At 37.4% G+C, this 15,198-nt stretch overlaps 2 protein-coding genes and 1 pseudogene across 2 annotated transcripts; all 3 read right to left on the reverse strand.

The window, feature by feature from the left end:
- Positions 1-1,907: 1,907 nt before the first annotated feature.
- Positions 1,908-5,344, reverse strand: LOC132064310 (pectinesterase). The gene is made up of 4 exons (XM_059457251.1): positions 4,072-5,344; positions 2,896-3,690; positions 2,168-2,261; positions 1,908-2,071 (listed from the first exon to the last, which is right to left on the reverse strand). Exons 1-4 carry the CDS (start codon positions 5,078-5,080, stop codon positions 1,912-1,914), a joined length of 2,058 nt encoding a protein of 685 aa, XP_059313234.1. The 5' UTR covers positions 5,081-5,344; the 3' UTR covers positions 1,908-1,911.
- Positions 5,345-5,779: 435 nt separating this feature from the next.
- LOC132064308 (probable pectinesterase/pectinesterase inhibitor 7) lies at positions 5,780-7,324 on the reverse strand (annotated as a pseudogene).
- Positions 7,325-11,311: 3,987 nt separating this feature from the next.
- LOC132062119 (probable pectinesterase/pectinesterase inhibitor 20) lies at positions 11,312-13,592 on the reverse strand. The gene is made up of 3 exons (XM_059454758.1): positions 13,041-13,592; positions 12,583-12,735; positions 11,312-11,415 (listed from the first exon to the last, which is right to left on the reverse strand). The coding sequence occupies exons 1-3, from the start codon at positions 13,564-13,566 to the stop codon at positions 11,312-11,314; spliced, it is 783 nt and encodes a 260-aa protein (XP_059310741.1). The 5' UTR covers positions 13,567-13,592.
- Between the last annotated feature and the right edge of the window lie 1,606 nt (positions 13,593-15,198).

The following is a 15,198-nucleotide window of genomic DNA, read 5'->3' on the forward strand; positions in this document are numbered from 1 at the left end:
AATCTACATAAGATTTTAGATGGCTTGCCGCTTGTTCAAGATTATCCATATTATAGTTAAGTATCTGTTATTTATTTGTTTTCTAAACTAATTCAAATTATAATTGCCTTCACATTGTCACTATTTTATTTTCATTATCCAAATTTTTATCATCTCAAATTAAAATATTTTGGTCTTTTTAAATTAAAATTAAATATTTTAATATTTCAATTCAAGCTTAACCTTTTTGCTCAGTTCAAATATCTTTATCTTTTTTATCCCAATTCGAACATTTTCTAATAATTTTACTCTATTGCTTAGAATTTCTCTAGTTTCAAATTCTCGTTTTCTTCTCAATTCAAATATTTTTATGTTACCATTATAACTCATTTTTTAATCTCAATTCAATATTTTTTTAATTAGACATGCTTATCTTATTGTTTAAAATTAATGTTTGATTTTAAATTCAAATAAATATTATCATGAAAAATTATTTTCAGAAACACTTTCTTGATTCATGCAAAAAAATGAAGAATTAAAAAACATTCCATAAAGAAAAACTGTAAAATAAAATAATACTTACTGAATTATCCAATGATCATGCTGTACATATAAAATGATATCATAGGTGTGACCAAATGGTACTTTTGATCTTTTATCGTTTTTCCTCCAACCTTTTTCTCAGCACCTCTTCTTTTTTTTCCAATGTAAAAACTGAAAAGGTTGAACCATGAACATGGGCCTGATCAAATTGGTTTTGGTTTGAGAATAGTGGCATCTAATTGTAAAATGTAGTGGCTTATGTAGACTTGAGCGGTTACTCTCGTTTAAAGTGGTAACAACACAGTTACACAGTGGAAGTTTTAATTCAATTGATCAAGAAGATGACTGCAACGATATGTTGTGCAATTATTTATGAATCTGCAAGCGTGGAAATTTTTATTTATATTTTGCAGTTTTTTCTGAATTTGCATTTTATTTTTTTGTGTTTTAAAATTGAAAGTTTAAGGTGATGACACTTGTCATCCCCACATTGTTTTGCCTCTCCTATTATATATAGATAAATAATTGTAATATAGTTTAACAAGACTCATGAATCAAAAGTTAAAAAAGAAGTTGAACAACTTATACATAGCTATACAGAAGAGATACATTATCTATACATTGCAATTTGAGTTGGTTTCATGTGTTTATGTAATTATACAAAACATATACATTATGTATACAGAGTATATGTAATGTTTATATATTGCTATACAAAACAGATACATTATCTACACACCAATGATATAGTGGGCTACATCGGCTGCAAAAATAGATGTGTGTGTTGTATAGCTATACATAACATATACACGATATGACTTTCTCATTTTTACCAAACAAACATATAAACAGAGGAGGCTTTTTAATTTTGAGAAATACCAGTTAATTTAATGTAATAAAATTATCAACAAGACTCAGGAAAAAGAAAACACACAATGGAAAACCCACAAATATTGTCTATTTTCACCTAATTTGAAATATTGAGGCATTTATCATTGAAATTCCTAGATATACTCTAAAGGAGTAAAACAAAACTTTTCAAATGAAAATTTAAAAGCCAGAATAAAAAAGAAAAGAGTATAATTACAGGTCAGATTAGGACATGGACAAAATAGCAAAATTATTTTTTTTATCAACAAAACAACTTTCTTTTTTCCCTTCCTATACAATTTCTTTTATTGTTCGAGCGGTTAGCAACAATTGGCTTGTATCTCCAAAAATAGTAGCAAAAATTGTTGATTGGGTGGTGAAGCAAGCATTGAATCAAGCACATAATGAAGGAACAAATTCCCAATCAAGAAGATGATGAGAACCAAATGATTATTCTCAATAAGCTCCTGATGAGAATCAAAAGCTTATAAACCAATTAGGTCCCAATAGCTTTCTTGTTTAGGAGCTACCGTCACTCCCACTAGCATTAAGCCAAATTTGTCCGTTCGGAGATTCCGCTGAGCTTGGTGCTTGTGCTGCCGTCGAATATTCATCTGTATCTGCTGCTGGAGATTCTGTCGGAGATTCCACTGGAGTTTCTGACGGCGGAGAAGATTCTGTCGATGGAGATTCTGCGGAAGATTCTGTAGATGGAGATGGCGAAGATTCGGCAGAAGATTGTGTAGAGGGAGCTTCTGCGGAAGATTCTGTAGATGGAGATTCTGCGGAAGATTCTGGCGGAGATTCTGTAGACGGAGCATCTGCAGAAGATTCTGTTGGAGATTCTGCAGGAGCTGCAGCTGAATCCGCTGTTGGATAATGTTCACATAGTTATGCTTTTCTTATTCAAAAATGTAAAATTAGTATTTATGTAGTGTACATGTTTTACTACTCTTAGGTACACGGTATTAGTTGGGATATCCCAGCACTAACTCTGGGATTAATATTGTATCATGTTTGGTAGAAGATGAAATACCCCATCTTATCTCATTAATCCTGAGATTATTTTATCCCATCTCCTAGATGGGATAAATTAGTCCCAAGAGATGGGATAAATTAGTCTCAAGACTATAATCCTGGGATAATTTTGTCTACGTACCAAACGACCCCTTACAGTATTACTCCTATTAACGAACTTATTGCTAATTGTTTAATGTAAGTTGCTAAGCATTTTTTCCTCCTAGCACACTTAGCAATAAAAACAATAACAAATAGCAATAATTTTGCCTCAATCCCAAGTAAGTTGGAGTCTGGCAGTTTTATTATTGATGGATGGTTTTACAAATTCAATAATTTCTAGTTTTGTTTGCATGTATTATGTGTGTGCATATAGCATATAGATATATACACGCATTTGTTTTTATAAAAGATAATTTCTTTTAAGAAGTAGTTTAGAAATCTTTTAAGAAGTTTTTCGAAATTATACTTCTAAAACTGCCTAACCTCTAGATTCATAAGAAGATTTGCCTTTACCGCTTCCAATGTCTTTGAGTTCTTCGTCATCCACAGGGGAGAATTCAACAGAAGCATCATATTTTGGTGGCGGTAAGAAAAATCCAGCGGTATAAGGGGTACCAGTAGCTGGTATCCACGCATCGCCATCGAGGAATTGTGATGCTGTAAATCGTTGAACGCGATTAATAGGAAGTTCCTTAACACCTTGCCAATTTACACGCTCTTTTTTGGATGATCCAGGCCCTTTATTGTTGAATTCAGTATAGAATAGTGTCTCGAAAGCGAATGTGCTATTCCATTCCAACCATCCTTCTGGCTGAATCAAATCATCAATGGTAGATTCCATTATAATAGTTCTCGAATACTGTTTCCATGGACGACCAAGATATGTCTTGATTTCCCCTTTGACCTCATTATAAGAATCATCAGCCACAATGCTGCAGTTTTGAAGGACAAGTCCAGTTGGCTGGCGCGCGTCTGTCCTTCCTTGTGCCGTGACAATGCAGTGTTGCTCTTTTAAAGGCTTTCGTACTGCTAAAGTGCAGTTCTGGAACACAGCAGCAGCATCACCAAAAACAAAGTCGATGGTACCTCTGATAGTACAATCCCGATAAAATTGTCGATAGGTGTGGACACAGAGCGTGTCTTGGTAGCCATCCACATGGCAATTGAAAAAGATTGATTTATCTGCTGCCACTCTCAAAGCTATGGCCTGGTGTTTTTCTGGACCAGCAGAGTTCTCGAAACCAATGTCCTTAGCAGTGAAATAATCTCCCATTATAGCTACAATAGTCACATTTATTCTTCTATTAAATCACAAACAAGAGAACATGAAACAATTGCAATTTGACTGAACAATTATATATGTAATGTTATGAAATAAACTCCCTCCATGTCATTTTATATAGTGGTGTTTGAATGGATATAAAATTTATTTAAGAAAGAAAAGATTTTAGGCACATACCAAAAGTATCCTTAGAACTTATAGTCCTATATTTGCCATGATATTTCTATGTATATAAGAGCATGTCATTAAGGATAAAATGAAAAATTTAAAGAATTTTAAAATATAGAACGTGTTAGTTTTCTGAATGGGCCAAAAGCCACATAAAATAGAATAGAGGAAGTAACTCGTATTTACAATAATAGCGTACCAAAACTTACCAACAGTTGCAGTTTGATAGGTGGGAATGCCATCTTTGAAGTTTAGGTTTCCGGTGATTCTTGTCTTTGTTGGACCATCTCCAATGACCATCAAGTTCGTCATGGTGCTATCAATCTCCACTTTCTCAGTGTAAACACCCTGTTTGATGTACAGAACAAAAGTCTGGTTTCTATTCTTTGGGATGTTTTTGAGAGCCTCATTAATAGTCTTGTATTTGCCTGATCCATCCTTAGCAACAACCATATCGGGTTTGATTTCCTTAGAAATGTTAACAGCAAGAAGTCTGCGCCTTCCCATGTCGATCCAATCAGGCAACAACTCAATTCCATGACCCAAAACGGGGGTATCATCAAAAAGGAGACGACGACGATTGGAGCCAGCGTTTAAGCTTGTGAAAACATTTGAAATCTCGGTGATCATTGAAAGGGCATTGCTAGTTAGCTCCATGGAAGAATTCAATGCCTTTTTCATTTTCTCCTCTGTCTCTCCAGTGGTTTTCTCAAAGCCATCCAAACAAGTTTCTTGATATGTAATGGCACCACTTAACCAAATCTTCAAATCAGCAATCCAATGACTTAGATCATTGAATTCAAAACTTTCGAATTTGATGTGTGTTCTATTGAGATCATTAACGGCTTGGTACGCTAGCTTCTCACAGTTTTCCAGGGCCATTTTTGCTCTTGGATCCTTCTCAATCTTTTGCATGACTGTTGAATTCTCAATTGCTTCCTTAATTTTCTTAATTGTCACCTGAAATGACTTTTGGATAAGGTCTTTGGCATCTGAGGAGCCATCAGCCGAGGACTCGAGGCTCTCAACACATGTATGTTGATAATGTGTTGTCTGGCATACGGTTTCAATAGCTTTTTTCGAAGACATGACATCTTCTTCAGTAGCCTTCTTGTCCTTCCAATTCACGGTTACTACTACTGCGACTACCATAGCCACCAAGATTAATGAACATACACCAATAATCGTGAAATTCCTCTTACGATTATTTCCCGCCATGCTTGATCTCTATTAGGAAATTTGTCTGCTGGTTGAATTAGATATTGTAAAAAAAAATAATTGGAAATAATATTGTTGCGTAGCGTTCAATTTACCAAAGTGTGACGGAGAAGGGCCTGGAGGATTGCTCTTGACCCTCTCCTCAAAATGGCTGAAAAAAGAACGAACGAGAGAAAAGAGAAGTTATAGCTTTTTCCCAAACATTGTTCTGTTCTAGATAAGAAGCTTAGAGGGAAACAAGCATATTGACAGAGGATAAAAGTGAAAGTTGCTCATTTGTGTCTTATTATAGGTTTCAAAAAGCTAGAAATTTTTACCGCCATCCATCAACTCCTATCTTTTTGACTGATCAATATTTAACCCTAAAGGTACGGGGACAAAAAAATGATTATTCACCAAGGTCCATTGGGCACATTTTAACCATACTTTGTACACGGCTTAAACACAGTATAATACTTAACCGTAAGTATACAAATGATATGAACACGTCTATTTACACGTTTACAGGGTAAATAACCTTGAAATGAACGCATCACAGACCCAACTTGATTGGATTTTTTTACAGTCATTTCCCTCCCTTAAATTGGTACATGTAGCGATAACAACAATGAGTTATATCCAGCATTTGATTGACCTGACATATTTTCTTGAATATAACTTATTAATAAAAATTAGGTGTGACAAAGTGACAAACAAATAAACAAAGAAGAAGAGTGATCACTTGGAATTAGCTATAGAACACAAAATTTCTTGCTTATAATTAATATAAACCACCAGTGTAAGGGACTCCAGTCCAAGGCAGCCAAAAATCCCCCAATATGAAATTGGAGACAGTGAAACGAGATCCTTTCTTGGAATTAATCTCACCATGATAACCAGGCCATGTGACCCTGTTAGTGGTATCCGATCCTGGACCTTTGTTCTTAAATTCAGCATAATACAATGTACTCAGTGCGAAATCTCCTGCCCAAATTGACCAACCATCAGGATGAATAAAACTGTCCATAAATGATTGCATATAAACAGTTCGTGAATATTCCTTCCATGGCCTGCCTAGATATGTCCGTACTGGAGAAACTGCCACTATACGAGGCTAAGTCAGGAGCGGGAGAAATGGTACATTTTTGAAAAGATATGCCTGTGTTTTGGTTAATGTCTGATCTGCCTTGTGCTGTAACTGGATTAAACTGACCGGGCAATGGAACACGCGGATAGATGTTGCAGTTTTGGAAAACAACAGCTGCATTTCCGAAAATGAAATCTATAGTCCCATATATGTTACATTTCTTGTAGAATTGTCTCAGTGAATGCGTGTAAAGCGTGTCTTGGTACCCGTCAAAGCTGCAAGAGTAGAATGCGGATAGATCCGCCCTATTCCGAACGGCTACTGCTTGGAACTTTGCTGTTCCTGCTGTGTTCTTAAAGGTAATCTTCATTGCCACAAATCCTCGCCCATCTACAGCTGCAAGAGTGAATATGTTTAGATCCATGAAAAGAAGAATAATAGTTATGTGCACTGCCAATATTAAAAATATTACACAATTTAAAATACTATAACAGATTACTTACACTAATGTAAAAATTATATACGATGTCAATGTAGTACAGTTCAAAACGAAAAAATTGGTGCCTGTTTCCTTCCCGATAATTGCTGTACTAGTATAAGTGGACTTTATCACCATCTCACTTTCCCCCAATCAACCTCAAAATGTTAACCCCTAAATTTTCATCGGTGATGATATAATACTACAACTATATAAAACTGGCTCTACAGTAAAGAGTCATGTGAGATTTCGATGATGAGGTATAGTTTTTTAAGAAGCTTAAATAAGATATATGACGTCTAGGGAATGTAACTAATCCATAAAGAAAGAACATTAGAACTGTATTGTATTAAAATATGAACAGAAAAATTTATTAGGGGCAATTTTTTTTCTTTTGTAAAATCTTTAATAGATTATAAAAGATCCAAAGGAAGATTTGGTAATCCAGTATGATTGACTTGACGATGAATTAATATGAAAATTTTTACCAAATGTGGCAGATTTGAAAGTTGTCCATCCGTCATGCATGTTTCGATTGCCAGTGATTATAGTCTTGTTTATGCCATCACCAACCATCATCAGATGCTTCTTGTTTGAAGCAATGTTAACATACTCATGGTAGACACCAGCAACCACATATATCTGGTAATAGCCTTCCCCTGCTAGGCTATTATTATTAGGGGCACCTGCAATCGCGTCATTGATATGTTGGGAATAAAATAGCCCCGCAAAAATAATATTCACGGTATTAGTGATAAACGCGGAACACTAATTTATGGTTAAATTAGCAAGAATAAAATGCAGCAATAATGACACCAAGGTTTTACGTGGAAACCCTTGAATAAGGGAAAACCCGGCCAAGAGGAAGCGTTTGATATCACTATAGTAAGGAATTTTACATTGTGGCAATAACGAGTATAAATACTCATAAGACCACTACACCCACAAAAAGAAAAACACTCTTTTGATTTTTCCCACCTTACTACAATATCACTCACACTCTATTTTTCTTCACCAGAGTATTTTTTCTGCTAGTCTATGGTATACCTCACTTTGCTCTCACTCGATCTTATTGTCCGAGATTTTCTGACTGTCTTTCCAAATGAAGCTTAGAACTCTATTTATAAGCTCGTAAAACGCGTGAACATAAACCGCGTGAACAATGCGTGACAAGACACCGCGTGAACGCTTGCAAGCCGGTAACCGCGTTTATACGCGCGACATTGCACGCGTATTTACTATTCAACTCCCGGTGGGCCCCACATGTCTCAGGGACCTACTCAACAATTCTCCCCTCCCGACGACACGGAGAAGAATGTTCTCGTGAATCACCGAGAGCTCATACCAGCTAGCTTGGAACAAACTTCAAGCTTTTGCCTTGAGACCGCCTTTGTCATCATATCACCGCATTTCCATCTGTGATTTTCTTCAACCGGAATCTTTTGTCTCCGTAGCATCGAGGAATCCGGTGATATCTCGACATCAATGTGTTTTGTTCTCGCATGGTACATCGAGTTCTTGCTCAAGTCTATTGCACTCGACCGTGCTTAACAGACAATATACTCCATTTGTCTGCAATCCAAGTTCTTGAAGGAATCTCTTGAGCCATATCATCTCTTTGCCGCCCCGTAGGCCGCAATATACTCCGCTTTCCGTTGTGAAGCGTGCGACACCCGCAACTTCGGACTGCCATGATATAGCTCCCCCGAAAAAGTAAACAAATATCCGGTAGTGGATTTTTCGTTATCAAGGTCACCCCGCCATATCGTAATCGTATAGCCCTTCAAAATTATATTTGATCCTCCAAAACACAAGCATTCATCTGAGCTTCCTCTTAGATACCTGAGTATCCACTTCACAGCTTCCCAATGCTCTTTCCCTGGATTTTCGAGAAATTTGCTAACAATACCGACTGCATGAGCAATATCTGGTCGAGTGCATATCATTGCATACATCAAACTTCCGACGACAGAGGAATAAGGAATCTTGGCCATTCTCTCTTTTTCCTCCGTTGTTGTAGGACACATCTCTTGCTCGCCGGATGACCGGGGAGGAGGGTGTGCTAACCCACTTAGCATTCTTCATATCAAGCGCTCTAGTACACGTTCTACGTACCTTTCTTGTGACAAATAAAGCTTTCTTTCATCTCTTGAACGAGTAATTCTCATGCCCAAAATCTCGCTTTAGCATGACCCAAGTCTTTCATTGCAAAAGACTTACTCAACTATTTCTTCAACTCGTCAACTCGGAAGCATTCTTGCCTACAATCAACATATCATCCACATATAGCAAGGATGATAAAGTCATCATGAGAAAATATTCGTACAAACACACAAGGATCTCAAGAAGTCTTCTTGTAGCCTTGCTCCCCATACCGTACTCAAACTTCTTGTACCACTCGTCCGGGAGCTTGCTTCAATCCATATAGACTCTTCTTAAGTTTGCATACAAAATTTTCTTTACCTTTTCCTTCAAGCCCTCAGTGTTGTTCCATATAAATCTCTCTTCTAAATCACCAGCGAAGAAAAGGCCTTCACATCCATCTGCTCAATCTCCAAATCAAGACTAGCAGTCAAACCAAGAACTGTCCGAATGGAGGACATTTTCACGACAGGAGAAAATATTTCGTCAAAGTCAATACCTTTCCTTTGACCAAATCCCTTAACAACCAATCTAGCTTTGTATTCGGCTTCAAGCCGTGTTCTTCGCTTAACTTTGAACACCCACTTGTTCTTCAAAGCTCTCATGCCCTTAGGCAATTTCACCAACTCATAAGTATGGTTCTCATGCAGAGATTTCATCTCATCTTGCATGGCTTCGATCCATTGATCCTTGTGCTCATCTTCCATGGCCTCCTCATAACATTCAGGTTCTCCCCATCAGTGAGTAATACATACTCATTAGGTGAATAACGGGAAGAAGGAACATGTGTCTAGTAGACCTTCTAAGGAATATCCGAGTCATCCACGACTTCATGAGTAGAAGCATCTACCTCATCAATAGCAAGATCGTTATCATCATCAACATGCGATCCGGAACATCATTCGGGCATCACCATCGTCATCGAGCCCACCAACTTCATCAACATTTGTTTGAGGAACTTGATCAAGATTAACTAAGCCTTCGTAACTCGAAGATTTTATCTTCTCCGCTTTGTTAATATCTTCAATGGTTTGATCCTCCATGAAGATAACATCACGACTTCTTATCTGACCTATTATCAATCGGGATCATATAGCCCGTAACCAAACTCATCAATGCCATAACTGATGAAGATGCACCGCATTGTCTTGTGCTTAATTTTGACCTCTCATCTTTAGCACATGTACAAAAGCTTTGCAACCAAACACTTTCAAGTGGTCATAGAAACATCCTTGCCATACCAAAACTCGTTTGGAACATCACTTTGCAAAGCAACCGCAGGGATAGATTAATAACATGCGTGGAACAACAATGCCTCACCCCAAAAGAATTCGGCAACTTTGCTTCGTAAAGCAAACATCTAACTCTTTCCATCAAGGTCCCGTTCATCCTCTCGCTAAACCATTAAGCCGAGGAGTCTTAGGAGGAGTCTTCTCGGTGTCCGATACAATTTCGTTGCTTGCAAAGATTCGTCAAACGGTCCACAATATTCACCACCGTTATCTTCCAGACGAATACACTTTAGCTTCTTTCCAGTTCTCTTTCAACCGAGGCCCGAAACCGCTTAAAGACACCCAACACTTGGTCTTTAGTCTTTTAAGACGTAGACCCAAAGTTTCCTTGAGCAATCATCAATAAAGGTAGCGAAATAAAGCGCACCACCCAAAGTCCTTGTCTTCATTAGACCACATAAATCGAACGCACCAACTCAAGCAACTCTTTTTGAAGGAGTACGAGACTTGAAAGAAACTCTATTTTGTTTTCCACCAAGCGTTGCTCACACTTTTCTAATTTAGCACTTTCGAAATTTGACAATAATTTCTTTTTGGCTAGAACATTTAGTCCTTTCTCACTAACGTGGCTAAGCCTCTTATGCCATAATGTTGAAGAGCTATTGCTCTCAATCGCATTCACTATATCAACACGGGTGCAGGCCGTAGTCGAAAGATAGACCCACGACGCTTTTCGCCCCGAGCCACAATCATGGAACCCTTAGTGAGCTTCCACTTTCCCAAGACCATCGGTACCGACATATCCCTCATCATCCAAAACACCGACAGAGATCAAGTGCAAACGAACATCGTGTGCATACTTTACATTGTTTAAAACTAGTTTAGTTCCAATACTAGTTTCCAAACAAATTGTTCCAACACCAGCCACCCTAAATGCAGTCTCATTACCCATACTCAAAGTTCCAAAGTCACCCGGAGTATAGGATGAGAAAAATTCCTTCCGTGATGTCACATGAGACGCGGCACCACCGTCCACAACCCAAACCTTCGACTCATCACAAGAAATGTTTATCGCATCCGCATCAAGGACATGCGTAACAAGATCTTCTTCAGTAAGTGACAGCTGCAACACGATTGCCATCTTCTTTTCCTCCTTATCTCTATTCTCCTTTTTCAAAATCCGTGCGAACTTTGTGTGCCCTTTTTCCCGTTAAAGGATAGCACTCAATATCTTTAAGTCTCCGTTTCGGATTTGCTTCTATGATACTCTCTATTTTCGAGAACCACGATTCTTGCCTCTCCCCCAGTGTCAATCACCAAGACATCTCGATGAGAGGAACCTGAGATTTTCTTCTCATCTCTTCATTTAAAAGATCGCTCTTGGCAAGATCCATAGAGATCACACCATCCGGCTGACCTGATAATGAAGTTCTAATAATTTCCAAGAATCGGTAGGGAACCAAGTAGAAACAAGCCTTGAATTTCTTCATCAAAATTAATGCCCATAGCGACAATCGGTTCATGATCCCCCGAAAATATTCAGATGATCCGTCATTGCGAAACCATCGTGGTATTTTAAACCCAACATTTTCTTTATCAAAAACATCTTGTTACGCTTTTCCGAGCATACAAACTTTCAAGATGCTCCCATAGGCTAACCGAGCACGTGTCTCCCGTAAATATGGTTCAACACATTATCGCCAACCCACTTCTAATAAAGCCGCAAACCTCGCCGATGCAACAAATTCCCTCTTCATCCGATTTATTATCGCTTTTTATTTGCAAAGACAGTGTTCATGAAAATTCTTGACATAGAGCAAATCTTCCATTTTGCCCTTCCAAATGGCATAATTTCGCCACTCAAAGTAATCATTCTACTAGTGTTAGCTTCATCGTTTATCACAAATACAAATACTATTTTATTCGAAGACCAAAGTAATTCTTTTTTCTCACGTGGAAGTTCACCGTGCCGCAACCACAGAAAGCATACTTAACGAGTAACCTCGCCGATACCACTTGTTTGGAATAAAATAGCCCCGCAAAAATAATATTCACGGTATTAGTGATAAACGTCGAACACTAATTTATGGTTAAATTAGCAAGAATAAAATAAAGAATAATAACACCAAGGTTTTACGTGGAAACCCTTCGAATAAGGGAAAACCACGCGAAACAGGAGCAAAATTCGATATCACTATAGTAAGGAATTTTACATCGTGAAGAATGCAGTATAAATACTCCTAAGACCACTACACCCACAAAAGAAAAACACTTTTGATTTTTCCCACCTTACTACAATATCACTCACACTCTATTTTTCTTCACTACTATTTTCTTACGATCCACAGATACCTCACTTTGCTCTCACTCGGATGTATTGTCCGAGATTTTTCTGTCTTTCCAAATGGAAAGCTTAGAACTCTATTTAAACGCGTAAAACGCGTGGTCAAGAAACGCGTGAACAAGACACTGCGCGTGAACAGTTCCAGTAAACAAAAGAATGCGTTTTATACGCGTGAACAGTACCACGCGTATTTACTATTCAACTCTGGTGGGCCCCACATGTCTGAGGGACCTACTCAACATGAGATAGTAGTATAGTTCCCAGTTCCATCTGGATTCACCACCACCTTTTGTCTAATTTTAAACATACTCCAACTTACGACATTCCCTAAACCAGAACCAGGATTCCACCCCTTCTTAAAAAGTGCAAGTGATACACTGCACATCATGCTACCTGTTGAGACATAGTTCATAATAAAATAAATCAAAAGTGTGTCCTCTCATACAAAATAAGCTTCCAGACGAGATGGTCACACGACTTAACATGATATGGGGCCTGAAAAAAGGTCATGATTCAAATCTCCCACAGTCGCCCAAAAAGCAAAAAACGTACTTTCACGTGTTTGGTCGATGAAAAAGAATCAAACCAACATACCAGGGGTGTGTTAAGACATAACATTATCAAGTAAACTAAAAATGTGTTATCTCTAACAGCTTAAGGATTTAGATGAGACAATTACAAACTATAACACGACGTACCTTTAGAAATTAAGGGTGTAATCAGGTTTGCAACCTGTAAATTAGAAGGCGTTACTAGAAGACCATCCAAACAACTTTGTTTATTGGTAATAGTTGCGCTAAGCCAGGTCTCAACATCATCGGCTTCTGTATTCTCAAGAGAATTATTCGGTTTCTTAGTAAAAGCAGCAGCATCCGATAATAGGTCGACGTTTTGGCCAAGGAGGAACTGGCAATGTTGGAAAGCAAACATGGTGATTTTAGGCAGTAATAGACCAATTGGTTTGAGGAAACCATTAATTAAGTCAAGAATCTGACTGGCTGTTGAAAGGGAAAGCTGAATGGAGAGCCTTCCTGAGTCATAAATATCAATAGAATTGTTTTGAGGGAGTAAAGTTTTGCACAAGTTAGGATAAGGGGTGAAGTTGCAAATTTCATCGGAGGAGAGAGATGCATGAGAGGCAGAGAAAAAGAGTTGAATTAAGAAGATTACAAGGATATAGTGTGTGAATGCCATGGCAAATGAACGATTAGGCTTATTGAGCATGAAAACATATAAGAAACATGCATTTATATAGCAATTGAGTTTCATAAAATAATTGTCAATTAGGTGTGTTTGGTATGGAGGAAAACATTTTCCACTTTTCCCATGTTTTGTTGGTCAACATATTTGAAAAACATTTTTCACGGAAAACAAATACCTTAAAAATGAAGAAATTAATGATTTCCCTAGTGGAGGTAGTGAAAACAAGTTTCATAAGTCATGGTTTGGGTTCTGTTAAATGGATTTCAACCTTAGATATTTAAATTCCATTTGGAATCAGGAAAGGTTCTCCATCAAGGTTAAAAGGGGAAAAAGAAAGGTGCATTCTATTAAGTAGGCTTTATTACCAAATAATGGTCATGAAAGGAACATGGTTTTCGGTTCATCTTTTATAGTTTCAACTTCAAGATTGCATCAGACAGTAGCAGCAGAGGTGAACCAAGGACAATTGTGAAAAATACCACATAAGATAATTATTCCAAATGATCAGTTGGCCTGTTTCACTGACCATTGGAGAATTGGTGAGATAATTTTGTAAATGACTGAAGAATTGTGCTTAGCTAACTGCCACATAAGCAGGCAAATCAACTCCTTATATAGAATGCATGTGACACATTTAATGAAGCAACCAGTACAACACACAAGCTGCTTTCTTATTTTAGGACCAGAGCATAACTGCACCGGCAGTTAAGACTAGCACTCTCTCCCCAACCAACGTAGTAACTGGCTGTAGGAGAGCTGATTGTCTACTATATGTCTATGTCAGCATTGGCAGGATAAAGGCCGACGACTACACGAGGAAAAAGCTTTCATACAAGTTTTACCCCTTGCTTTATAGAGTTAGTTATGAACTGACTAAATGACCAGATTCTCCCGAAAGCTAGCTACGCCAATCACAGTTTTCTTCAATTAAATCGATACACTTTCTGATTGCTTCAGGGCACCGCCACCCTTCTTAGAATACAACCCATGATCAGGGTCTTGAATTGGCCTTTTGAGTACGAGTTCAGGCATAGGAATACCTTATACAGGTAAATTTCAATTGCCTTAAGCCTCAAATGTCAATCGATGGCAAGAACATCAATATTGACTGCGTGGCATTAAGGAATTAAAAAGCAAAAAAAATGTGTGCAATATTTCACATGGAAAATTATGCATAAGCCAAAAGAAAATTGAGTTAGTAATCACATGATTTTAGGAGATTGCGAACTATAAGTCAACTTTTTTGCTTTCGCAAATTAGGAATTTTCTAACAGAAAGAAGGTTAGGTCATTTTCCACGTTATGAAAAAAAAAAATGAATTTAAATTATATACATAGTTAACATATAAATCTGATCTTCTATATAATTTATATAACTTAAACTCAAAATGTGAATAATCAAACTTGCCAACGAGTGGTGAAGACCTCAAACGATCATCCAATTTCCAGGGCATACTGTTCCGAATGTACCACCTAGCTCAGCTAAACATAAGTCAACTTAAAACAAATCTCCTATATATTGTGTATCAACTCATGATCAATTCAAGCACATTAAAATGTTAACTCATAGATAGCTGTATGATTTAATAAAAAGAGAGTGGTCTGTTTAATTTCCTAAGCATTTAAGGTAGCTTATCACATTTGGAAAATATAT

Source organism: Lycium ferocissimum, chromosome 7 (genome assembly GCF_029784015.1).
Source record: "Lycium ferocissimum isolate CSIRO_LF1 chromosome 7, AGI_CSIRO_Lferr_CH_V1, whole genome shotgun sequence".
NCBI classification, from domain to species: Eukaryota; Viridiplantae; Streptophyta; class Magnoliopsida; order Solanales; family Solanaceae; genus Lycium; species Lycium ferocissimum.

Coding starts and splice junctions, on each gene's coding strand:
- LOC132062119 (XM_059454758.1), bottom strand. CDS start 13,566: ATGCTCAATAAGCCTAATCGTTCATTTGCCATGGCATTCACACACTAT. Junction 12,736..13,040: donor TACACCCTTAATTTCTAAAG/GTACGTCGTGTT, acceptor ATGTCTCAACAG/GTAGCATGATGTGCAGTGTA. Junction 11,416..12,582: donor GAACTATACTACTATCTCAT/GTTGAGTAGGTC, acceptor CTTCATTATCAG/GTCAGCCGGATGGTGTGATC.
- LOC132064310 (XM_059457251.1), bottom strand. CDS start 5,080: ATGGCGGGAAATAATCGTAAGAGGAATTTCACGATTATTGGTGTATGT. Junction 3,691..4,071: donor CTATCAAACTGCAACTGTTG/GTAAGTTTTGGT, acceptor TGACTATTGTAG/CTATAATGGGAGATTATTTC. Junction 2,262..2,895: donor ATCTTCTTATGAATCTAGAG/GTTAGGCAGTTT, acceptor ATTATCCAACAG/CGGATTCAGCTGCAGCTCCT.